Source organism: Dreissena polymorpha, chromosome 6, assembly GCF_020536995.1.
Source record: "Dreissena polymorpha isolate Duluth1 chromosome 6, UMN_Dpol_1.0, whole genome shotgun sequence".
Lineage (NCBI taxonomy): Eukaryota > Metazoa > Mollusca > Bivalvia > Myida > Dreissenidae > Dreissena > Dreissena polymorpha.
This window is the reverse complement of record NC_068360.1, coordinates 67,901,152-67,925,855: the sequence shown is the minus strand read 5'-3', so window position 1 is coordinate 67,925,855 and position 24,704 is coordinate 67,901,152. Positions and strand designations below refer to the sequence as shown.

The 24,704-nt window shown below is 34.8% G+C and overlaps 2 protein-coding genes across 3 annotated transcripts in view; both read left to right on the top strand.

Annotated features, from left to right (window-relative positions):
* The first annotated feature begins 2,795 nt into the window (after positions 1-2,795).
* LOC127833362 (peroxisome biogenesis factor 1-like) overlaps positions 2,796-24,704 on the top strand; it is a 51,853-nt gene continuing 29,944 nt past the window's right edge. Inside the window, exons 1-6 of one of the 2 annotated variants that reach the window (XM_052358559.1) lie at positions 6,149-6,345; positions 16,315-16,464; positions 16,788-16,874; positions 17,341-17,452; positions 21,779-21,970; positions 22,648-23,543. In XM_052358559.1, the coding sequence (XP_052214519.1) occupies positions 6,256-6,345; positions 16,315-16,464; positions 16,788-16,874; positions 17,341-17,452; positions 21,779-21,970; positions 22,648-23,543 (1,527 nt within the window). In that variant the 5' untranslated portion in view covers positions 6,149-6,255. Of the gene's footprint in view, positions 2,881-6,148; positions 6,346-16,314; positions 16,465-16,787; positions 16,875-17,340; positions 17,453-21,778; positions 21,971-22,647; positions 23,544-24,704 lie in introns of those variants that run through there. The other variant, XM_052358560.1, reaches the window with a different exon arrangement.
* The window catches only part of LOC127833374 (60S ribosomal protein L8-like), a 368,912-nt gene continuing 358,482 nt past the window's right edge, over positions 14,275-24,704 (top strand). Inside the window, exon 1 of the mRNA XM_052358591.1 lies at positions 14,275-14,285. The gene's annotated coding sequence lies outside the window, so the exon portion shown is untranslated. The remainder of the gene's footprint in view (positions 14,286-24,704) is intronic.

Here is a 24,704-nt window from a genome sequence, read left to right as displayed (position 1 = left end):
TAGGTATCCGCCTCCATTGCAGAAACAGATGTATCTGCTATTAAGCCATGACCTGTTTGTAATGTCGCGACTGCAGGTATAGCATTATCCACTTCGATTGCAGCAACAGATGCATTCAAGATAGACTCTTCAGCAAATATGGAACTTGGCATTAACTTCACAGATGAAGTCACTTTCTGTGGATTTAGTGGGAAAATGCCTAATTCTTGAAAGCCTTTTATGGCCACATCAACCGTCGCACTCTTAAGCCATGCTTGCTTGAACACCCTAGCAAACGTTTGCTTTGTAACAAATTCACCTACATGTATGTGCTCTGATTGATAGTTTTGGCACAGACTCACGCAATGATTGTTTTAACACACCAACAAGACGCAGGTTGAGTGGTTGTGTACATGTGACGAATGTTCCAACAAACAATACAATTCAATTCCACTCTGCACGCATAGATCGGACGCACCCATAGTTATATGGGCCTTGTGCCCATCATTGAGGAGTAGGACAGGTTTTTTTTACATGCCTGGCTTCTATCCCCGGAAGGAACACATCCTTTAGCCAACACCTCCGAGTCCATCCAACCATTTTCGGATCTTCCCAGTGAAGCCTCCTCAAATCCACGTAATGGGTTGTACGAAAAACGCTGCCCAGGAACGATAATCATCGGTTGAATGTATTGTCCAACCGCACTTGCCGCCGCCATTATTGTCATTTGTGTCTTATCACTGTTGCCATATTGATAGACAACAGGTGCACCCGTTTCGCCTATTATCTTTTTATTTTTTGTCTGACATAGAGATATCCCACTTTCATCGGCATTATAAATTCTACTTGGATCTTTCAATAACTCTGCATCACCAACTTCATGCATGACATAGTGTTCCAAATCATAGAACCATTTCAAAATTTTCTCCGTGTTTATGACAGCACGCTCTTTTCCAAGCTGGACAGTGGTGCCCAAGTTGAGAGATGGGTGACGGGCAAAGAAAACATCCATCCACTTTCGGCCCGGTCGGTTGTCCATAAAAGGAGTTTTCCTGCCATCCTCCTCAATAATTTGCTTTACCACATAAGCGAGTTCCTTTCGGGTTCTCCAATAACCGATCCGAGCCCATTGTTCCAACTGTGTTTCCTCTACAGTTGTCAACACCGTTTTTATGCCAATTTTTGAACTGCTGAACTTGTTTTTGACACGATCATGCAACGTGGTTTTTGGAACATTATATTATAAGTCATCGGACATGCAACATAAAAAAGGATCTTTTAGATTTGACAAAATTTAGTCTATTGTTCGGAATTTGGATCAGTCCTTGAATGTGGTATGTAATTCTGAACAACATCGATTCCTCCTTTACACAACCCTTCTTCTTGATCATGAGTATCACACATGATCTGAACATGTTTCTAGATTATTATTTTTCTTAGAACGCTACTGAAACGAAATTGTGTGTTTTGATATAACCTTAGCAAAAAAGTGTAATCAGGAACATGGTCGGATTTCGGAGCACCCGCTCTACCAAAGATTTCCTTCAAAATCTAAATAAACTAAGTCAAATAATGTTGATATAGAAAAGATAAAGAGCAAGGTATTCCAAAATTTACACAATATACTTTAATGTACTGTAAACAAGACACAAGGGAGATACAATTATACATGGTATTGTTGAATTCAAAACACTGTCTTGGCTAGTTCCATGGTATTTTTTTAAGATCATTCGCGTGTGTGTTTTTTTGTTGCATTTATTGTTAACAGTTGACACTTTTTCTCAGGTTTTAGCTTGTTTTGTTTGTTCATAAATGAGTTTGTTTGTTTTTCACAATAGATGGCTATTGATGTTGAACTATTAATTCTACAATATATTAACCTTTTGTGACATTATTATTAAAAGTCTAAGAGTAAAATGTGAGTCATTTGCATCAAATTATATTGAAAGAGGTAGGGGACAACTAAATACGTTTTGCTTGCCTATATTTTTAAATGATTTAAAAATAAAACTAATGTGAAATTATTACTGTGTGTTTATTCTATTTGAAATTATTGGAAAATAACATACTGCGGAAGTTACATTGTACATGTAATGTCTGTACGAGTAACTTTTCTTTCAGGATAAGTGGATATGAAAGTTAATGTCAAGCCTGCATAAGCTAACTATTGCCGATAAAATGTATTGTATCCAATCAATAAAAAATTGATTTATCAGAGTTTTCATTAAGATATGGCATAGCAGGCTCATTTTGGATTTGAGGTGGCTGCGTTTTGGGCTTGTTAAATGGCTAGGGAGGTCAAAAAAAATGCTTATGGACACTCCTAGAATTGTTGGATTTGATGGGCAGCAACTTAACCCTTTGCATGCTGGTAAATTTGTCGTCTGCTAAAATGTCGTCTGCTGAATTTCTAAAATTAGCATTTTCTTCATTTTTTTTCCAAAGAATACTATTAGAATAGCAAACAGTTTGGATCCTGATGAGACACCACGTTTTGTGGCGTCTCATCTGGATCCAAACTGTTTGCAAAGTCCTTTAAAATTCGGTTCCAGCGCTGAAAGGGTTAAAAACATGCAGAAAAACAAATATACTCATCGACTTTGGCATTTGTTGTTCTTTTGTGTTGTCATGTTTGCTCCCCTTTACATCTCCAAGATGCCAAAATGATTTTCAAAACTTAGCCTCCAAAATATGTATGACATGACAGCTATGTATTTCATAAGATTAAGTCTGTTGTACGTTTCACTGTAGGACCTGGCGGTGTTTGAGATCGTGGGTGACGGGGGCAGGAATGTCTACCTCAGCTGGGTGGGGGACACCCTGCGGGCTGGCAAGGAGGAAGGGGTCATACAGATGAATGGACTACTGGGGGAAAAACTCGGCTTGATAGATAGTATGCCGGTATGTAGAGGCTCATTTGTCTTTAAGTGTTAAGAACATTTGCCATACAATTAAAGGGATTCAATATTCTAATAATATAATTAGTATACTGTTCCAAACAATCTTTAAATTATAGAGATCATTAACTGAAAACTTCTTGTAAAAAATAGGTCCAGCTCTCATTTATTTGATGCTTGAGTTTCGTAATATAACTTCCATCTTTCCCTCAAATTATTTGAGATATAAGGTTCAAGACATTGTTCTGATCTTTAAGTAGTCCGATTCACATGTTTGATTCTTTACAAGGTAGGTAGTGGTCTCATGTTTGGTTCCTTACATTTTAGGTTATGGTCCGTAACATCACCACAGTGGTTCCCATCTGTACTAGCTGTCAGGTGGAACCGGTCACCCCTGATGACTGGGAAATACTGGTATGGGACAGTGTTAAATATCTATAAGTTTTAGTCACAGTGAAGGAATAGCCCTGTGAAATTGTCAATATCATACAAAATAGGGTCCTGTAAAATGTAAATGCAGCAGGTGATAAATAGAATATGACATTTGTTCATCATCATATTGAAATTCATTGATAAAAAGTCTGTTTTCAACTGTTTTGAAAATGTGAGTATAATATAGTCACATGTTTAAATTTCAATAAGAAGTTGCTATATAAATGTTGTAAAAGAAAAGCGTTCCTTATGTTGCTATGTATGAGGTTCCAAACAGAAAATAGCCTTATTTACAATTATGTATATGTAGTGAAAAGCCTTTTTTTAAATTCATTGTATGAAGACATTTAAAATGAATATTTTGCAAGGAAGTTTAAAAACAACTAAAGATTTGTGTCAGACTTTACTGACAAATTATGCAATAAGATAAGTGTTCTGTTCCCGATAGGATCGTCACACAGGCTTTATTGAGTCCAACCTGATGAACAAGCTGCGTATAGTACAGAAGGGAGCCGTGTATCCTGTCTGGGTCGATAGGGTCTGCATCTTTATCAAGATAGGTATACTAACAAGACTTCATAATAGCTATAGATAGTGTTCATCACTCTCACCTTCATCAAGATAGGTATACTAACAAGACTTCATAATAGCTATAGATAGTGTTCATCACTCTCACCTTTATTAAGATAGGTATACTAACAAGACTTCATAAAAGCTATAGATAGTGTTCATCACTCTCACCTTCATAAAGATAGGTATACTAACAAGATTTCATAAAAGCTATAGATAGTGTTCATCACTCTCACCTTCATCAAGATAGGTATACTAACAAGACTTCATAATAGCTAAAGATAGTGTTCATCACCCTCATCTTCATCAAGATAGGTATACTAACAAGACTTGATAATAGCTATAGATAGTGTTCATCACTCTCACCTTCATCAAGATAGGTATACTAACAAGACTTCATAATAGCTGTAGATAGTGTTCATCACCCTCACCTTCATCAAGATAGGTATACTAACAAGACTTCATAATAGCTATAGATAGTGTTCATCACCCTCACCTTCATCAAGATAGGTATACTATCAAGACTTCATAAAAGCTATAGATAGTGTTCATCACTCTCACCTTCATCAAGATAGGTATACTAACAAGACTTCATAAAAGCTATAGATAGTGTTCATCACTCTCACCTTCATAAAGATAGGTATACTAACAAGACTTCATAAAAGCTATAGATAGTGTTCATCACTCTCACCTTCATCAAGATAGGTATACTAACAAGACTTCATATAGATAGTGTTCATCACCCTCACCTTAATCAAGATAGGTATACTAACAAGACTTCATAATAGCTGTAGATTGTGTTCATCTCCCTCACCTTCATCAAGATAGGTATACTAACAAGACTTCATAATAGCTATAGATAGTGTTCATCACTCTCACCTTCATCAAGATAGGTATACTAACAAGACTTCATAATAGCTATAGATAGTGTTCATCACTCTCACCTTAATCAAGACAGTGGAATTGGAACCCCACCAAGATTATAAGTATGGGTACATGGACATAATGGAACTCAAGTCAGCTACTTCAACATGTATATTATACAAAAAAATATGATAACGTGACATTCCACAAGCCTTCAAAGTGTTAGTTCAGGTACGATTACGACATCAACACACGTACTCCATTAACATCCACCCTGATTCCATTACCTTTTTCAGCCAATCCTTTCTGTATTCTCGACTTGTACTACAGGGCATCAATGTTCCCCTATACGTTACTTGACATCATATAATTGAAATGCGCTCTGGCAAAACCGGACTTCATGCATGTGCATTATGCATATGCATTTAACACATGCTAATCAGGGACAACACTTTCTGCCTATAATTAATTTTGTTTAGAAGATACTACATTTAAACGAAAACATCCGTTATGGAGGAAAGCATCATCCCTGATTAGCCTGTGTGGAATGTTTTGTATTAAGCTCAGTTTGCCCAGAACGGGCTCACATACTTGTGTGTCCGAAATGGAGGAACACGTAGAGGTCCTTTTAGTTCAATTATAGCAACTTGTCATGCGTGCATCATAAATTGAGTAAGACAATCGACACTGTACTTATTCGTGTGTGCATTTAAATTCTCAAATCAATGGAATAAAAAGAATCAAAAGGCTAATAGGACGCAACACAGTTGACAAAACACGTGTGTGCTTATTTCGCAATTATTCATATTGTTCCCGTTTGTATTACATGAATTGTCTGGCATACATTCAGGTCAATTAAGAAAAAAAGTTCAATTATCAAGCTGATGTATCATATGCATGGTTTTAATTATTTTTTACTGAACATTATTACAATAAAAGCATGGCTTAAACAAAATAATGTCAAAAATAAACGTTGAAAATCGATATAAAGAGTAAAAGATTGTTTAATTATTTTTATTGAACATTATTACAATCAAAGCCTGGCTTAAACAAAATAATGTCAAAAATAAACGTTGAAAATCGATATAAAGAGTAAAGGATTGTTTTCTTTTGAGTTTTACAAAGAACAAAAATCCATACTCAATGCCCAGTGCACATCTCAGCAAAGATACAGACATGGTGTTATTACTGTTAATTGCTATCAAAACAAATGCGTACACTACTTTAAATGGTCAACATTAATCAAACAAAAAAGAAGGAAAGCGTCTTACTACATGGTATATGTTGTGTGTGGGTGTGTTTTTGTAAATGTGAAAGTCGAAAAAGTTAAAGAAACTTGATTTTATTATTATTGTTGGTATTTAACCTTAGAAGCATTAAGCTACTTTTGCAAACTAAAAGTTTTTTAACACCGTTTTTCTATTTTCGGTTTTGCAACTATAACTAAAAAACTTTAATAAATTAAAGCACATTAACGTTTAACTGTGTTATTGTGTATTCTACATTAAACACAATGACTTGCTCAGTATTAAAGGTGAAATTCAACAATGAGAAGACATGCTTTATATCATTAACTGCTGGGATTTTTAAATCAATAGAAAAGGTAACCCTAGTCCAAATAATTAGACGTAAGCTTCCCCGCTTATATCGACCTCATATTTATAGGAGTAAGGTAACCCATGAAATTAGTCAGAAAAATAACCTATTTAGTTTACATGTCCTGTCTCTTGGACATGATTTCAAAATACCCATATTAGGAAAATCCGCACGACAGAAATTGTTTGCTGAATGCATTTCAAAATGGTTATTGGAATACCAAACATATTATCTGTGGAGTTCCTCATAGAATGGACACCAACAATTTATACAAAACCACATATTTTTAGCCTTAAATCCGTTATTTGTACACATTCAAATTTCAACACCATCTTTACACATCAGATATTGATTGATTTGACCATCATATTTGACATAAATTCATTTCATAATTACTTTTTACTAGCGAAAATCCATTAAGTTTAACTGAAGTCTGACATTGCAACAACAACACTATCATATGGGGTATGTGACCGTATGTCAGCTGAAAATAGGGTGGAAACTACTTAAATAAATCAAACATGAATAAACCAAAGATAGAACATATCATTTAAAGCAGCAAGCATTTAAGTTTATAGGATTTTAAATAGTAACTTTGAATTTAAAACACAAAAATACTTGAATATTACAAATATTTTCAAGCACTGTCCGAATTATTTTCTTAAAAAATCTATTGAACTCTAAAAATTGAAATATTGTTAGGGTTTTCCTGAACAAATAATATTAAGTGGTGTGCTACCCACGGTCCATGGAAACACCGAATTCCACTTTTCACCGAATTACAACCGAATTACACTTTTCACCGAATTACAACCGAATTCCACATTAAAATGATCGTTGGTATCGATTAGATACGGGTTCTTCACATGACGCCGGGCTGTCACCGAATTCCACTAATCACAGACCGACTGGCCGAGTTTCTATCAATTGTTTTGCGTTTTTTACAGTTTGCAGATTTTTCGACCACCTTTATAAGTTTCACGCGTCTTTAATCCGCTATTCACAAGTTTTTGACACTACGTCTGATTGAATATAATAGATAATTGGCTACAAAAAAGTTCCGATTTGTTTGATGATTGTCCTTTTGAATAAATGAAAGTGGGATGTTTTTTAATTGTTTTTACTCATATGCTGATTTTCACTAATTAGAATAAATTGTTATTTTGAGTGTTTATTGAATACAATATCAAATTGGCCAATAAAGAATTTCGATTTGTTTGATGATTGTCCTTCGAATGTAATAAAAGTCGGATTTTTTTCAATCGCCTTTACTCATTTATTGCGCATCTTCAATGATTACCCATATAAAATGTCCGATTCCCCAAAATATGATCGTAAAGCATGGCGCAATACCCGTGTTCTGTATGTGAGGAAGAGTGCCAAAACGGTACTATATTCTGTACGGGATGTAAAAAATGGGCTCATGCCGGTTGTACTTATCTTACAGACAATGACTTAATATCATGGTCAAACAAAAGTTTAAATTTCATTTGTGTCAAATGTGCATTTAAAAATGGATTGGATTATGATGCCACATCAGCTCTGTTGCGGTAAGTCTGTTAAATTTATTCTACACTTTTACAAAATGTATAATACGATTATAGATAATTGATTCCACAAGTAGAAGTAGAAAAACGAAATTTCTCAAGATGAACAAATTTTCCGTGTTCCATAATTTAATAAATTGTAAAAATTGCTGTACTAACATTAATGAATCATTTAATGACAAATACTTATATACGGAGTATACGGTCCAGATTTGCGGACCATACAGAACATGTCTGACCTTTCAATAAATGTATTAAAATAAAAAATAAAATGTATCTGTAATGACATTAATGGCAAAATACTTGTTTAAATTAGATCATCGGCGGACCATACGGATCAAGTGTCAAAGAGAGAATACACGATTTTGTCAAAAATGTATGAATTAATATAAAATGTGTAAAAACTTATTATACATATATTTCGATATAAATTAAAATACAAGTTAAGAACAACACGTGTAATGCGAAATAAGCCAGATATAAAATCTGAATTTAAAATGTCAGTACAATAGAATTCGCCAGCGTGTCTATCATGCATGTACGATATGAATCTAAATTAAGTTTTACGGATTATTCCCTTTCAGCGGTTAATTTCTTTTGGCTGCATTTTATGAAATTCGTCTTCAGTCTTCAGTGTAATTTTTTAATGCCTATTCAGTGTTTTGGTAACATATATTTATCAATTTATTACAATTAAACACTTAAAAAAATCGTATAATCTCGCTTTAATAAGTATTTCATGTTCATTCAAGATTATGATACAATATAAGATATACAAATGATGAGGCCATAAACGGCAATATTTCTTGTTTTTCATTGTTAACTAACACATCAATTATCAATTAGTGAAATAATTAACATGAAACAAGATGGGCGTCCTCGAGATGCAAACATATACCGATATTGTCTACAACAATAACGATTGTCGCACTCAGTAATTGGTAATTACAGACGTGTTAATCATTTATGGTATACTCTCAACACATGAAATAGATAATGCGTTTCACAACAATCAGTAAGTGTCATAAAAAGGGCGTATTCCAGATGCAAATATACGAGTCAATAATGCGAGTGTTATTATACCCGTATTGGCATTTTAAAATACGTTTGACTGCTAATTTTGAATAAAATGTATGAAATATATATATAAACAAGTGTTTGATAAAAAGAAACATTGATAAAAAATGCGTTGTTTGCAGATTTATTAAGATAGAAACACGGGTGTATTTTTGTAAAATATTTAAGTGATGAAAGAAATTTTAATAAACGTTGTCACCAAGCAGCATCTATTAATTAAATTTTATAAATTTTAATCATAAAAGTGCATGTTTGCGTGATGCATACTGATTATAGGAATAATAAATGTCACAATTCAAATGAGTTAAAAATCTGAGAATATGAATAATTTGACATTTTCACTTTAAACGACTTTTAACATAACGTCGGTAGACCCGAATAAATACACTTCATTTATATCAGGCAAATAACAATTAGTATACTAAAACAGGGGAAGTCTACACTGTGTATTAGCAACCTGCTGTGTTGATCCGTATCTTATCAGCTCAATACACAGGCCCCGTGGCTACTGTACTGGAAAATTATATACTGCTAAAATAACTGATTTCTCTTATTGCTAAATTGTTGTGTATATTAAAAAAAACGGGAATGGAGCCACATCACCGTTGTAAACTTTTTATTCACAGTATAGAGATAATCTTATTAAAGACGGCGCTAATTAAATGTGAAGCTGGATATTAACAAATATGATCCATTTCGCTGAAATCAACGTTCAATGGAACGCGCACTTATATTAGTTATAAAACATCACGTGCATTTCTTTGTATAAATTCTGTTATTCAATACGTAATAGGTGTTTAGATAACATTTTACAATGTTTTCTTATTAATTTTAGAATTTGCAATGTATAATTTCAAAAAATTATATGTATAATATTAGAAAATTATACAATGGATTTACGCTTACAAAAAGTTCATGCTATTTTAATCTTGAAGTACATGTTAATGTTCACTTGTTACATACATTGTCAAACTATTTAAACCTTTTACATCTTACATGTTATGTTATCCTTCGGAAGTGCTAAACAATTTAACAGCAGTTTCTATAGTATTACATTTACCCGATAAGTTCACGAATGTGTATTTCGTTAATCTATATATTTACTTTTTAAAGTAATTCCGACATGTTTAGCAATTGCAAAAAATGTGATAAAGTATAACTCTATTACATTTAAGTTCATTAAATATTTTTGTGTACGTGTTCATTTACATTTCCCTCTTTTATTTCATATAATTTGTATGCTTTTGTTGATGATGATGCTTAATTCATTTATAATAAAGTATTTAACATTATTAATATCCATTTGCTTTTTAATATTATTGCTTTTTCCGTTACTCCATTTATAACTTTCAACTACCTGAATTACACCTTCAAATCGCACACCCAACTGAATGTGTAATTCGTTTCTCGGGTAAATATGGGAGTGGACTGGAATTCGGTGAAAGTGTAATTCGGTCCTCAATTACATATAAAATGTGTAATTCGGTAATTACTTAGCAAATTCGTTATCATCTTTAGGCTCTTATCAAATTAAAATCGACATGTTGATCATTTTAATCATTGTGATAAAAGAATACATTAAATATTTTAAGTGGAGTTTGGTTTTAAGATATGCGCACATTTCACCTTTTCCAACTGTCGTCTTAAAAGATTATAAGCTGAAACATAACACAATTAACAAAACAATGACGCAACCCTAAAATATGTAGTTTACTATTATGTTTAATAAAAAACATGTCAGTTAATTTTGGTTAAAGTGTAATTCAGTAATGATATTCGGTACTCAGTTGTAATTCGGTAAAAAGTGGAATTCGGTTGTAATTCGGTGAAAAGTGTAATTCGGTTGTAATTCGGTGAAAAGTGGAATTCGGTGTTTCCATGCACCCTGCTACCCAAAGAATTTTTACAATATTAATAATGTCTGACCAAAGCACCAGCAAGCAGACTTAAGTGTACACTGTCACAAAAACGAAAAGTGGAGAAGTTGAATGTGCAATTTCATTTCAAGGGTGATTAAAAGTTGATTTCGGCTTCAAATGATATTTCCCATAATTTTCCAATATTTAATTACCAAGTCACAGACGATTGATATAAGCAGCATGAGATGTTTTCTTACATATTTATCTAGATGGTCACTCAGGTTTGTTTGTAAACAAAAGCAAGTGACAAATAAAGAAATACCGCAAGAAGTTTTGACCCGAGAGAAGACAACCAATTTTTTTTCATTCAAATTTGGGTCCGGAAATCTGCCCCATTCCCAATGGAAAAAAGTATATATTTTTCCCAATGGGAGCTAAAAATTCTCAATGAAAGGTTTCAATTTTTTTTTTCTTTAGATCTCAATATTTTGTTAAACTCCCATCTAAGTTCAACCTTAGTAAATATAATACTGAAAACACGTGTAATCTTAATTTTGAAGCATTTTTTTAGCAAAACAACAACAACACTATAAATATCACAATTTTAGTCAAAACGCCGCAAATTTTTCCAATGCAAAGGGACCTGGCCCCATTACCAAAATGTTGAAAAAAACACTGTACAGGTCTGGACATCATGTAAAAAAAGAATCTGTTAGTAAAAAAATAATCTGCTAGTCATAACAAGTGAACAAATAATTTAATCATCATCTTTTCCTCAAATAATGTAGAGCGGGTGTACCTATTTCCGAACACATAAGCCACTTATAATGATGTTCAGAATTACGATCACTTTCAATCAAAGGGAGACAATAATCAACTAGATACGTTTATATGATATACTTTAGACTAATAATGAACCATAATGGTCCATCTAAACAGAAATTATTCACAAAGCATATGCACATCCAACTGTTCCAAATTCTGAATATATGATTGTAATTCCGAACAGAAGTGTTCCTAATTCCGAACATGATGACTTTAAAAAAATAAAATCTGATGAATCCATTTAATTGACATAGTTTGAAAAATACCAACTTTGGAATAATTTCCGTAATAAAAACGATAATATGTAAGTTCGATAAATAACAAGTTCGGTAAAAAGGTAATATAGAGCAATAGGTCTGGAGGTTTCGGTAAATTGAAATTTAAAAATACGTCCACATAACAAGGATATTTACTATACAATTATAATTTACCGAAACCTCCAGACATATTCAACTACTTTACTTTTTTTTACCAAACATTTCATTTACCAAACCTACTGTCAATTGGTGAAAATGCAAAGAACACTGTAACCCATTACCACAACCAGATTTTTGTTATTTATCCAAATAACACAAAAAACATTACATAAAAAAAGTAAATTGTGCGACTGACAGATATATGTACAAACATTTTGGCGAACATTAACCAGTCTCTATTCAAGCCAGGCAGGGTTGATGTCAGAAGTCGCGTTTATGTCATCCACAAGTGTGAACAGTCGATCGTCATCGTATTGTATGGCGAAATCTTTCGCTAAATACACAATGCTCGGGTCTATGGCTATTTCTTGTTTCGCACAAAGGTTTAAAATACTTCTTGAGTCATCCATGCTTGTTTTTGAACACCGAAGAAGATGGTTTAATATATCCACCGTTACATATGGTTATAAACACGTTCCTCTTTGTAAAGTATTTTTAATTGAGCTTTCACAATATTGTACAGGCCTAAATGCACATATTTGGATTGTCCAGAGATTTCCCGTTTCATTAGTCCGGCTTGGAAACAAATTGTACCTAGAAAAAGATATAAGTTCAATCATGTACACTAACATACTCAGTCAATTTTGGAAAACACCTAGAAATAAGGCTTTTAGTAAATAAAGAAGGAAAGCCAGGTTATATGTATATGTTCTATGGCCAACGGCGGCCGTTATAAGTGAGATACTATACAAAGTGATGTAAAATTATCAATACAGTATATTTATTTTGACGTATCTAAATATGGAAAGGCTAGAATTTTACGGGATGTGAGAAAATTGATTAATATGCAAAATAGCAACTGAGATCGTGTCTCTTGCGATTTTGAGGAGAACCGAAAAACGATGAAATATGAAAGAAACCTGCATTCAGCAGTACTTGCATGCGAAAGGCAGTTCTTCGAGACCTTCGATGAGTTCATCAGAAACACAAGAGAAGTGGAATTGTCTGCAGCAATTTCCACACTGTATAAATTCATTACAGGCCATGTTGCATTTAAAACATTTTTCATTTTCTATTTCTTTTAGAATTCGATCTGTCTCTTGGCTCTTTTTTATTTTCAATTCCTTTATCCTTTTCTTGGCTTGTTCCCTTTCCCTTTGTTTTCTTTCCAATTTCCTTTTTTTCTCTTTGAGCTCTTCCACGCGGCGTTGTTTCTTGTGTAACCTTTCCTCCTGGCATTTCCTTTTTCCCGTTATATCTAGTTGTTTCTTTGCCTCTTTTTCTGCCAGCCATTCTCTGTATTTTGCCCCAGTAATCGCCTTTGGCATTATCATCCTTCGAACCTTCGGACGCTTTATTTCGGTTTTTGGAAATTTGAAGAATTTGCTGAAAGGCGATATGATGACCGAAACTGGAAGCGACTGAGGAGTAGTTACAGATGCAACTGTTGGTAGAACAGGATCAGTAAGAGCTGTCACACCAGTGGGTAATGAAGCATCGTTTAGTGACGCAGCATTAACAGGTACCTCGGTATCCGCCTCCATTGCAGAAACAGATGTATCTGCTATTAAGCCATGACCTGTTTGTAATGTCGCGACTGCAGGTATAGCATTATCCACTTCGATTGCAGCAACAGATGCATTCAAGATAGACTCTTCAGCAAATATGGAACTTGGCATTAACTTCACAGATGAAGTCACTTTCTGTGGATTAAGTGGGAAAATGCCTGATTCTTGAAAGCCTTTTATGGCCACATCAACCGTCGCACTCTTAAGCCATGCTTGCTTGAACACCCTAGCAAACGTTTGCTTTGTAACAAATTCACCTACATGTATGTGCTCTGATTGATAGTTTTGGCACAGTCTCACGCCATGATTGTTTTTACACACCAAAAAGACGCAGGTTGAGTGGTTGTGTACATGTGACGAATGTTCCAACAAACAATACAATTCAATTCCACTCTGCACGTATAGATCGGACGCACCCATAGTTATATGGGCCTTGTGCCCATCATTGAGGAGTAGGACAGGTTTTTTTTACATGCCTGGAAGGAACACATCCTTTAGCCAAGATGTGAACACCTCCGAGTCCATCCAACCATTTTCGGATCTTCCCAGTGAAGCCTCCTCAAATCCACGTAATGGGTTGTACGAAAAACGCTGCCCAGGAACGATAATCATCGGTTGAATGTATTGTCTAACCGCACTTGCCGCCGCCATTATTGTCATTTGTGTCTTATCACTGTTGCCATATTGATAGACAACAGGTGCACCCGTTTCGCCTATTATCTTTTTATTTTTTGTCTGACATAGAGATATCCCACTTTCATCGGCATTATAAATTCTACTTGGATCTTTCAATAACTTTGCATCACCAACTTCATGCATGACATAGTGTTCCAAATCATAGAACCATTTCAAAATTTTCTCCGTGTTTATGACAGCACGCTCTTTTCCAAGCTGGACAGTGGTGCCCAAGTTGAAAGATGGGTGACGGGCAAAGAAAACATCCATCCACTTTCGGCCCGGTCGGTTGTCCATAAAAGGAGTCTTCCTGCCATCCTCCTCAATAATTTGCTTTACCACATAAGCGAGTTCCTTTTGGGTTCTCCAATAACCGATCCGAGCCCATTGTTCCAACTGTGTTTCCTCTACAGTTGTCAACACCGTTTTTATGCCAATTTTTGAACTGCTGAACTTGTTTTTGACACGATCATGCAACGTGGTTTTTGGAACATTATATTATAAGTCATCGGACATGCAACATAAAAAAGGATCTTTTAGATTTGACAAAATTTAGTCTATTGTTCGGAATTTGGATCAGTCCTTGAATGTGGTATGTAATTCTGAACAACATCGATTCCTCCTTTACACAACCCTTCTTCTTGATCATGAGTGTCACACATGATCTGAACATGTTTCTAGATGATTATTTTTCTTAGAACGCTACTGAAACGAAATTGTGTGTTTTGATATAACCTTAGCAAAAAAGTGTAATCAGGAACATGGTCGGATTTCGGAGCACCCGCTCTACCAAAGATTTCCTTCAAAATCTAAATAAACTAAGTCAAATAATGTTGATATAGAAAAGATAAAGAGCAAGGTATTCCAAAATTTACACAATATACTTTAATGTACTGTAAACAAGACACAAGGGAGATACAATTATACATGGTATTGTTGAATTCAAAACAGTGTCTTGGCTAGTTCCATGGTATTTGTTTAAGATCGTTCGCGTGTGTGTTTTTTTGTTGCATTTATTGTTAACAGTTGACACTTTTTCTCAGGTTTTAGCTTGTTTTGTTTGTTCATAAAGGAGTTTGTTTGTTTTTCACAATAGATGGCTATTGATGTTGAACTATTAATTCTACAATATATTAACCTTTTGTGACATTATTATTAAAAGTCTAAGAGTAAAATGTGAGTCATTTGCATCAAATTATATTGAAAGAGGTAGGGGACAACTAAATACGTTTTGCTTGTCTATATTTTTAAATGATTTAAAAATAAAACTAATGTGAAATTATTACTGTGTGTTTATTCTATTTGAAATTATTGGAAAATAACATACTGCGGAAGTTACATTGTACATGTAATGTCTGTACGAGTAACTTTTCTTTCAGGATAAGTGGATATGAAAGTTAATGTCAAGCCTGCATAAGCTAACTATTGCCGATAAAATGTATTGTTTCCAATCAATAAAAAATTGATTTATCAGAGTTTTCATTAAGATATGGCATAGAAGGCTCATTTTGGATTTGAGGTGGCTGCGTTTTGGGCTTGTTAAATGGCTAGGGAGGTCAAAAAAAATGCTAATGGACACTCCTAGAATTGTTGGATTTGATGGGCAGCAACTTAACCCTTTGCATGCTGGTAAATTTGTCGTCTGCTAAAATGTCTTCTGCTGAATTTCTAAAATTAGCATTTTCTTCATTTTTTTTCCAAAGAATACTATTAGAATAGCAAACAGTTTGGATCCTGATGAGACACCACGTTTTGTGGCGTCTCATCTGGATCCAAACTGTTTGCAAAGTCCTTTAAAATTCGGTTCCAGCGCTGAAAGGGTTAAAAACATGCAGAAAAACAAATATACTCATGGACTTTGGCATTTGTTGTTCTTTTGTGTTGTCATGTTTGCTCCCCTTTACATCTCCAAGATGCCAAAATGATTTTCAAAACTTAGCCTCCAAAATATGTATGACATGACAGCTATGTATTTCATAAGATTAAGTCTGTTGTACGTTTCACTGTAGGACCTGGAGGTGTTTGAGATCGTGGGTGACGGGGGCAGGAATGTCTACCTCAGCTGGGCGGGGGACACCCTGCGGGCTGGCAAGGAGGAAGGGGTCATACAGATGAATGGACTACTGGGGGAAAAACTCGGCTTGATAGATAGTATGCCGGTATGTAGAGGCTCATTTGTCTTTAAGTGTTAAGAACATTTGCCATACAATTAAAGGGATTCAATATTCTAATAATATAATTAGTATACTGTTCCAAACAATCTTTAAATTATAGAGATCATTAACTGAAAACTTCTTGTAAAAAATAGGTCCAGCTCTCATTTATTTGATGCTTGAGTTTCGTAATATAACTTCCATCTTTCCCTCAAATTATTTGAGATATAAGGTTCAAGACATTGTTATGATCTTTAAGTAGTCCGATTCACATGTTTGATTCTTTACAAGGTAGGTAGTGGTCTCATGTTTGGTTCCTTACATTTTAGGTTATGGTCCGTAACATCACCACAGTGGTTCCCATCTGTACTAGCTGTCAGGTGGAACCGGTCACCCCTGATGACTGGGAAATACTGGTATGGGACAGTGTTAAATATCTATAAGTTTTAGTCACAGTGAAGGAAAAGCCCTGTGAAATTGTCAATATCATACAAAATAGGGTCCTGTAAAATGTAAATGCAGCAGGTGATAAATAGAATATGACATTTGTTCATCATCATATTGAAATTCATTGATAAAAAGTCTGTTTTCAACTGTTTTGAAAATGTGAGTATAATATAGTCACATGTTTAAATTTCAATAAGAAGTTGCTATATAAATGTTGTAAAAGAAAAGCGTTCCTTATGTTGCTATGTATGAGGTTCCAAACAGAAAATAGCCTTATTTACAATTGTGTATATTTAGTGAAAAGCCTTTTTTTAAATTCATTGTATGAAGACATTTAAAATGAATATTTTGCAAGGAAGTTTAAGAACAACTAAAGATTTGTGTCAGACTTTACTGACAAATTATGCAATAAGATAAGTGTTCTGTTCCCGCTAGGATCGTCACACAGGCTTTATTGAGTCCAACCTGATGAACAAGCTGCGTATAGTACAGAAGGGAGCCGTGTATCCTGTCTGGGTCGATAGGGTCTGCATCTTTATCAAGATAGGTATACTAACAAGACTTCATAATAGCTATAGATAGTGTTCATCACCCTCACCTTAATCAAGATAGGTATACTAACAAGACTTCATAATAGCTATAGATAGTGTTCATCACCCTCACCTTAATCAAGATAGGTATACTAACAAGACTTCATAATAGCTGTAGATAGTGTTCATCACTCTCACCTTCATCAAGATAGGTATACTAACAAGACTTCATAATAGCTATAGATAGTGTTCATCACCCTCATCTTCATCAAGATAGGTATACTAACAAGACTTCATAATAGCTGAAGATAGTGTTCATCACTCTCACCTATATCAAGATATGTGTTCATGACAGTCTCCACAGTAGTTGTTGGTAGCTTTGTTTCATTCTTACATTGTTCACTTGTTCTGTCATTACATCGTTCAATAGATTTTGTGGTAAATTTATTATCCCCTTACCATGTTGTATGCGTTAAGCATTACACTTTTCTGTCGGTCTGTCATTGCTTGTCTGTTTGTCTGTGAGTGCATCTACTTCCTATGTACGTCCCAGAGCTTGCACTTATCTGTCGGTCTATGAGTTCATCAACCTCCTATGTACGTCCAGAAGCTTGTGTTATCAAATCCTCTCCTTCAAACTCTCACAGTTTCATGCCAATAATGCGAAGAAAAATCTTAATGAAGTGAGTGTGACTGCAACCAGTTTGGGCAGAATTATGGCCCTTTGTTTTGTTTTTCTTCTATATAGCTTGTGTTTTTAGCTCACTTGAGCAGAAGGTGCTCATGGTGAGGTGTTGTCATCGCCTTTTGTCCATCAGTTGTCGTACTTATCAATTGTGCGTAATTTGTCGCCAACATTTACCCTGTTAACATGCTAGAGGCCTAATTTGTTGTCCAATCTTTATGAAACTTGGTCAGAATATTGGTCCAAATGATATGTTGGAGGGGTTTAAAACTGGGTCATGTGAGGCAAAACAAGGTCACTAGGTCAAATTTAAGAAAAAGCCTGTTACTACTCTGGAAGTCACATATATTGTTAAATTGTCATGAAACTTTGTCAGAACATATGTTCTAAATGTATGATATCTTAGGTGAGTATGAAAATGGTTTTGGTCTGTTGAGAAACATAATCAGCAGGGGGTGGGGCAGGTTGCCTTATATGGCAATTCTAAAACTTTGTTAACACTCTAGAAGTCACAACTATAATTTAATTTTCATGAAACTCAATTAAAACATTTGTTCGCGTGATATCTTGATGAGTTTGAAAAGGTTCTGGTCTGTTGAAAAACATGGCTGCCAGGGGTAGGGGCATTTTTTCGTTACATGGCTTTAGTAAAAGCTTGTTAGCGCTCTAGAAGTGATATTTTATGTCAATCATCATGAAAAATTGGTCAGAAGATGTGTTATAATGATATTTTGGGTGAGTTTGAAAATGTTTTAAAAGGTTCACTTGAAAAAAATGGCTACCAAGGAGCAGGGCAGTTTTTCATATATGGCTATAGTGAAACCCTGTTAACACTCTAGAAGTCACTTATTTAGTTAAATTAAATTAAATTTTGCCAGAACATTTGTTCAAATGACATCTCAGCTGAGTTAGAAAATTGTTAAGGTCCTTCGAAAAACATGGCGGGGCAGTTTTCCTTATATGGCTATTTTGAAAACTAGTTCACGCTAAATGTATATTAACTTGCTTTATTAGCCAATCTTCATGAAACTTTTTCATTTATCCAAATGAAATCTCTGCTGATCTTGAAACTGGATCATGTTAGCTCAACAAGAGCACCGCATAACCGGTGCCACGCTCGGCTGTGAAAGCTTGTCAGAATTTTTTTTTTTTTTAGAGGTCACAGTGACCTTGACCTTTGACCTAGTGACCCAAAAATGGGTGTGGCGAGTAGAACTCATCAAGGTGCATCTACATATGAAGTTTCAAAGTTGTAGGTGGAAGCACTTTAATGTTAGAGGAAAATGTCAAGGTTTTAGCACGGCGGACGACGAGCTGGCTATGACAATACCTCGGGTTTTCTCCGAAAACAGCCGAGCTAAATATTAAACCAGGTCACTAGGTCAAATAAGAACAAAAACATGTCAAAATTTTAGAATTCGCTTTTTTGGTCAAATTCTCATGAACCTCAATCATAACTTTTTGCCAATGATTTGCTTTGTTCAATCTAAAAATGTGCCTAAATATTGAATTCTTACGTGAATAGTCTAGTTCCTTTGGGCCTCAGGTGAGCGCCTTAGGGCCCATGGACCTCTTGTTGGTGTTGTTAGCTTTACATTAATAACTGGGTGTATCTCCCTAAAACTTTTGCAGCTGAATGGCCAATGTGTGGATGATCATACAGGAAGACATTTTGGTTGCAATATGGCCGTCTGTGTGCGTTTTTTCTACTGTAAAGCTTGTGTTTTTCAGTCCTTTTTAATGGCTGTGTGGATCTAACTCAAAATTTCACAGCTTAATAACTTACTATTAAGGTAAAGAAAGGAATTCTGTCTAGTATCTGTTTTTGGCTGAATTATGGCCATTATGGTTGTTTGCAATATAGAAAATGTTTTCCCCAAATAGTTTTGTTGTCAATGCCTTCTAAACAGCATGAAGGATTGTGTTTAAACTTTATTAGCTTAAATGGCTTTACATGTATCATGATTACGAAAACTTAAGATATTTTGGCTGCAAAGAGATTTGGAAAACTGTAGACTTTTGCCTTCTTGTCCATCCCTTTGTGTTGTAGTTGATCTAAGTTTTAAACTTACTCATGAGAATTCCACTGAAATAAGGATTTATTATTATCCCCCGCCATAGGCGGAGGGATATTGTTTTGGCGTTGTCTGTCCTTCCGTCCGTCGGTCTTTCCGTCCGTCTGTCCGACACTTTATTGTCCGGAGCCATATCTTGGAAGTTCTTTGGCGGATTTCATTGAAACTTGGTTTGAGTATATATATGGATTAGAGGATGATGCATGCCAAATGGCATTGTACACAATCGGATAATAACGGAGTTATGGCCCTTTGTAACTTAAAAAAATGCTTTTTGTGTGTGTCTGGAGCCATATCTTGGAAGTGCTTTGATGGATTTTATTGAAACTTGGTATGAGTATATATATGGATAAGAGGATGATGCACCCCAAATGGCATTGTACACTATCGGATAATAACGGAGTTATGGTCCTTTGTATCTTGAAAAAATTCTTTTTTGTGTGTCCGAAGCCATATCTTGGAAGTGCTTTGACGGATTTCATTGAAACTTGGTATGAGTATACATATGGATAAGAGGATGATGCACATTGGCCTTGTATATCCATCCAGAATACTTTTGTGTCCAGAAGTATAATGGCGGGGGATATCAATTCAAAGAATTTGCTTGTTGTTAATTATTGTATCAGTAGGTACATGAATATGCTAACTCAAAGCTGTTCATTTAAAGACAATTTCATACTGACCTGGCCTTATAGCTAAAACCCGGTCCAAAAGGTTTCGATAAAAATATTTCTTAATTATTTCTCAGATGCTGGTCAACCAATGGTGACTGGACTTGTTGATAGCTATAATTAGATCTTACACATAAACCAAGAATATGACAGAGCTGCTGTGCATTGTTATTCACCCACTTTCTTTATATTTACATGTAGATTTTTAAGATTCAATTCATCTAACATTGCTGCCGATAGATAAAGGCATAACAGATTGTTTACATTGTTTATATAAAAATTAGAGGCCTCTGAAAAAAATCACTTTGGTTCTAAACATACAAAAATGAAAATGCCCAGTTGCTTGTCAGCTACAGCCAGTGCACACATCATATTGCAAAGTTGTATTAGCTAATACAAGAACATACAATACGTTTTGGAATGCACATTAAGTAAAACTGTCATTTATTATTATGGAAAACTCACATAACTAGATAAACAATGATAAAACAAGTTGCTTGGACTTATTAACTTATTACCAATTACTTAGATTTTCAAATTTAGATCACTGTGTATTCACATGTACATGTCTATTTGCTTACACATAATAGGAATCCCCTTATATTGGTTTGATGTCAGCATTTGTCTCCAAGTGTTGCTTGGCGGAAAATGTCTTTTTGTTTAAGTTCACTGTATTTGCTCCCACAAATATTTACGAAGCTCTCAGATCTCCCTGTGAAAATTCTATAAAGAATAGTAAATGTGTATGACCTAAATTAAAATTAACAGATAGTAAATGTGTATGAAATAAATTAAAATTAACAGTGATTTCCCGAATATTACAAAAAAGCACGATATTAAGCTTAAGTTTACCAAATACTAGAGTATGGATCATTAGAATTCAAAGCTGTATTTTAACCAACTTCATTTCAGCTAACATCAGTCCAGAGCATGATTGTGTCAAACTGGTGAATGAAACTGAAGTCCATGTCATGCCAAAAGTGAGAGGCTCTTTGATTGGACAGACTCTGCCACCTCAACCAATCAGAACTGGGCTGAATCTCCCTTTGACAGCAGATGATGAAGAGAATATGAACCCCAAATTCAATTCCATAGACTCTGATGGTAAGACATCCTGGCAGCACTTGCACATGTTTTTGTGAACCAGTATTTACTTGATGATAATACAATGTAATCAACAGGAACTTTTCCATTTGAGTTGCAGTCAAAAACCATCATCTTGCAAATAAAATGATGCATTACACACTTTTATAATAACTAAAGAGTAAACTTATGTTTATACTTACATGTAAATGTTGCTGATTAGCAGTAAAAGTTAGTTAACATTTACCAAAAGTGTAAAGAAACCTTGATTTATTTGAGTTTCGTTTGTAGAAAACTGTGTTTTATGCACATAAAGTCTCGTACCAGATAAGCTTGTGCAGTAAGCATGAAGCCCAGTGTTACCACAATAAGGCCTATTAAGTTGATGACAGAAAACTGACAAGAGTTACTTGAACTCCTTGTCTTGGCTATAATATAAAACCCAATACATGTACATGCAATCCTGTCCAAACCAACCATGTCAGTGGTGTTTTTTATGCAGATAGAATATTATGTACCCAGTTTTGTTAAATCTATTTCAGAGTTATTTTGTCAAAAGGGTCACAGTGTCAAAGTTTTTAAGTATGCCAGTTAGCAAACACTTCTATTGTTTGGTGTTACAAACTGAATGATTATAAAATTACTAAAACAATCATCATGGTCATTATGATATAAAAAAATGTGTGGTTGTTTTTTAGAATCGAACAGACAGCCTCAGAAAAATCAGAAACAATTTGACCTTTCATCGAGTATATCAAGTCATTGGAAGTATCTTGTTGGTTATCTTGGGTTCAATCGGGGCCGCATAGAAAGCAGAATGCCTGCCTCAGACGATGAAGATGATTTTGTTGAGGAGGATTACATGGAACCCACAGACATGGTGCTGCCGCCAGGTTTGAACCTGGTCCTGCGGGTTCAGAACTTGCGCTACACAGTGAATGAAGCAGACCTGCTGGTACCCCAGCCCCCCTACTCAAGACAGGGCAGTGAGTCACCAAGGAAGGGCACCAGGACATCACCCAGAAAACAGTCACAGGAGGCATCGTCTAAATCTAGGTCAACCTCACAGCCAAATGCATTCAAGCGCGTGTACGTTCCACACCAGCCCAGCACTGTGTACATGGACATGTCGGACGTAGAGAAGCAGCTGAAGATATACAGGTCAGAGATTCCTCACGTCTTCCTGGCAAAAATGTACAAATTGAGCTCACCAAAAGAACAACAGCAGGAAAAAAGCACTGTGGCAAGCAACAAAAATGGAGCCTCTGCAAAGAATGGTGGAAAGGAGACGGGTACCCCCAGCGTGGGAACTCCACACGGACATGGGTCAGACCAGGACTACAAGAAAGATGAGAGTTATTGTATTGTGAGAGTGATTGTGATTGACAGGCGTAGACAGCTCAGTGCAGAACATTACACGGACATTGTGAGGCGTATCCTGAAAGAGCAGCCACTGCTGAAGGGGCATGTGATCATACCAGACATGTTGAGACGCTTCCTGAAACTGGATGTGACAGGGCGGGTCTGGATACAGACCATCAAGCCTTACCCGGAGACAGCAAATGTGTTTGCTTTGTATCCATTGGGAAACTTGGTAAATTCATTACAGAGGTTTTTTGACCAGCTTTCTGTTATTTTAGGTAGTGAGTCAAAGCAAAATATTTTCAAATAATATTCAATGTACTTGTACTTTTTTTTGGTTTTGCCCAAAGTTGAAACACAGGTCCCTTTATTTCAATAATTAAATATAAAGAAAAAATAAAACATTCCTGATTCAGTTATGTAAATTGCTTTAAATGATTCATTGAATATTAATTAAGCTTAGCTCATGTACTTGCTTGCTTAAATATACTGTGTAATTCATGTGGTTAAATATACTGTGTTATGCATGTGGTTAAATATACTGTGTAATGCATGTGGTTAAATATACTGTGTAATGCATGTGGTTAAATATACTGTGTAATGCATGTGGTTAAATATACTGTGTAATGCATGTGGTTAAATATACTGTGTAATGCATGTGGTTAAATATAAGAATAGAAAAAATGACTTTTAAGGGAAAATTTTATCAAGGGGGTTTGTAGATAGTCAAACTAAATTGCCCTTTAGGAAAGTGAAAGTCTAATCCTTAATTAAACTACTATGGTTAAACATCCTAAAATGCCAAAATACCCACCTTCTTTTGTTATAAAAGAACTAGAAATGCAAGAGTTTACAAAAAACATTAACCGGTTAACCGTTGCTGTAACCTGTAAAACATTTAGTATTAAACATGTTTAAGTTTATGTTAAACATGCCATATCGCTCATTCATGTACTCAATAGAAACAAAAGTAATTTGAGATTGCTTGCTTTTATCAGATTCTTAATAAAAATGTATTATAACATTTTATTTTATTAATTTTGTATCTAAAAGCTGTATTTCGTATTAATTTTTCCTTCGTAAAACCATATAAGTTGAAAATTATTAGAACCACACAATGTTCATTTTTACATGTCATTGATATGTTATTGGTTTGGCTGCTTATATTACGTTTACCTCATATCACTCACAATAATGTTCTGTGTCTTTGTTCCTTCTGTTTTAATTGTTTTTTAAACTAAAATTTAATGTAAAAATGTTTTTAAATAATTGTTAAACTAGTGAAATAGAATCAAACGGTTCAAACAAATCAGCGAACATACATGCAGAATATGCACACAACAGTGTTCATTGGTCAAGAAAATGACTCTGTGCACTAGTTTTGTGGCTGAGG